This window comes from Nematolebias whitei, chromosome 6 (assembly GCF_014905685.2).
Source record: "Nematolebias whitei isolate Nwh7 chromosome 6, NemWhi1, whole genome shotgun sequence".
In the NCBI taxonomy this organism is placed as follows: domain Eukaryota; kingdom Metazoa; phylum Chordata; class Actinopteri; order Cyprinodontiformes; family Rivulidae; genus Nematolebias; species Nematolebias whitei.
Window position 1 is genome coordinate 49,656,752 of NC_056503.1, and position 2,142 is coordinate 49,658,893.

The 2,142-nt window shown below is 50.2% G+C and overlaps 1 protein-coding gene across 1 annotated transcript in view; it reads right to left on the bottom strand.

Moving 5' to 3' along the window:
- Positions 1–545: 545 nt before the first annotated feature.
- Positions 546–2,142, bottom strand: part of si:cabz01090165.1 (uncharacterized protein LOC100333421 homolog) — a 73,006-nt gene continuing 71,409 nt past the window's right edge. Inside the window, exons 7-9 of the mRNA XM_037677745.1 lie at positions 1,353–1,536; positions 901–1,117; positions 546–820 (exon numbers count right to left, since the gene is read on the bottom strand). Coding sequence (XP_037533673.1) covers positions 702–820; positions 901–1,117; positions 1,353–1,536 — 520 coding nt within the window. The 3' untranslated portion in view covers positions 546–701. The remainder of the gene's footprint in view (positions 821–900; positions 1,118–1,352; positions 1,537–2,142) is intronic.

Genomic DNA, 2,142 nt, shown 5'->3' on the forward strand with positions numbered 1-2,142 from the left:
TGGACTGGAGACCAGTCCAGGTGTCCCTGTGATGGACTGGAGACCAGTCCAGGTGTCCCTGTGATGAACTGGAGACCAGTCCAGGTGTCCCTGTGATGAACTGGAGACCAGTCCAGGTGTCCCTGTGATGGACTGGAGACCAGTCCAGGTGTCCCTGTGATGGACTGGAGACCTGTCCAGGTGTCTCTGTGATGGACTGGAGACCATGTCAAAAACTAGAGGCCTAGTCCACTACAAGGGCGAAATGTCTCAATAAAAAAAGAAACAGTCCAGATGACCCGACTGAGAATTATTGGTAATTAGTTTGATGTGTGACACCTGGACTCGAACCTGCAGCCTCAGGACCACAGGATGGACAAACAGAGCAGCTCTTACTGCAGGGAACTTATCATCATGTTGTTTTCTAAAATATCAAAGAATGTTCATGACCCCGAGGAACAAACACAGAGAGACACGTTTGTCTCCTGGTGGCACCGGGAGACACTTTGAAAATGACATATTAAAGTCCTAAGCATGGCTGTATGATTTATTGTATGTGTGTGTGTGTGTGTGTGTGTGTCGTCAGCTACTCACCAAGAACTGAAGCTGCTCCATGACGTAAAAGTGAGTTTGTCTCCAGGCACAAGAAACAAGTAGAAAATTAAAAAAGACAAATAAAGAAGAGTTTGTGTGTTGTTAGAGGTTGGACAGTTTCTTGTGTGTTATTGGGAGACGGCGTCGTCCTCATGAGTAGGATTTAAGTCCACTACTGTTGTCCCTCGCAGAGAAGCTCCGCCCATCCCTTCTGTGGACGACGACGGCGGAGAGTTTTTAATAACAGCTGGAAAACATCAGGTTGGAGTGCGGTTAGAAAAGGTGGACTTGAACTTCTCCCCTCCTGATGTTTGCGGTGTTTGTTACCTTGGCCTGCAGAGGAGGATGGAGGCGGAGCCAGGATGTTGGCCCCGCCTCCTCCTCCTCCGTTGGTCTGCGAGCAGACGTTGGCGTGGCGAGCGACAGCTTTCTGCTTGTAGTGGTTACTATGAAGCTTGTACTTCATCAGGAGGATGAAGATGAAGACGAGCACCGAGGCCACGATGATCCCCCCGATGATGATGATCATGGTACCCCCCAGGAACTGAAACACAAACACTCAGTGAGCAGACCCGGTCCCAGCAGGTCCAGTTCAACAATCATTTCATCGGAAACAGAATTCGGTTTAAGGAACAGAATAAAAACCAAAATGGACAAATCTTTGGAAAATGTTCATTAGTTTTCTTTTAAAAAGAAGAAACAGGAAGAACCGGACAGAGCAGCAAAAAACACGACAGAGCGACATAAATGCAGCCAAAGTTCTGGTTGAGTCCACGGACCTGGTCTCGTATGGAGTGACAGCGCCCGTACTCCGAGTCCGTGGTGAAGGACACGCAGCCCACCAGCTTGGTGCCCGTCAGGGTCGTGATGCCGTCGTCATAAACGGCCAGAACGCACAGCTCGTAGTCCCGGGACGACGCCAGGTCGCTGAGCAGGAAGTACTTGTGGTTGGCAGGAACCATCCTGAAGCAAAGAGGGGAGGGGCTTGTCAGTCATTTCATTTGGTAGTTCTGTTTTACTGTTTGAATTTCTCGTCTCTAAAAGGAGCGGCACGGTGGATCAGTCGGTAGAGCTGCTGTCTCTCAGCAAGCAGGTGGCTGGTTCAAATCCCGACCTGAGACCCTTTTGGCTGAAGTTTACATGTTCTCTCCGTGCTGCGTGGGTTTAATCCCACAGACCAAAAACATGCACGTTAGACTGATTGGTAACTCTAAATGGTCCCTAGGTGTCCCTGTGATGGACTAAGACCTGTCCAGGTGTCCCTGTGATGGACTGAGACCTGTCCAGGTGTCTCTGTGATGGACTAAGACCTGTCCAGGTGTCCCTGTGATGGACTGAGACCTGTCCATGTGTCTCTGTGATGGACTGAGACCTCTCCAGGTGTCCCTGTGATGGACTGAGACCTGTCCAGGTGTCCCTGTGATGGACTAAGACCTGTCCAAGTGTCCCTGTGATGGACTAAGACCTGTCCATGTGTCCCTGTAATGGACTGAGACCTGTCCAGGTGCTCCTGTGATGGACAAAGACCTGTCCAAGTGTCCCTGTGATGGACTAAGACCTGTCCATGTG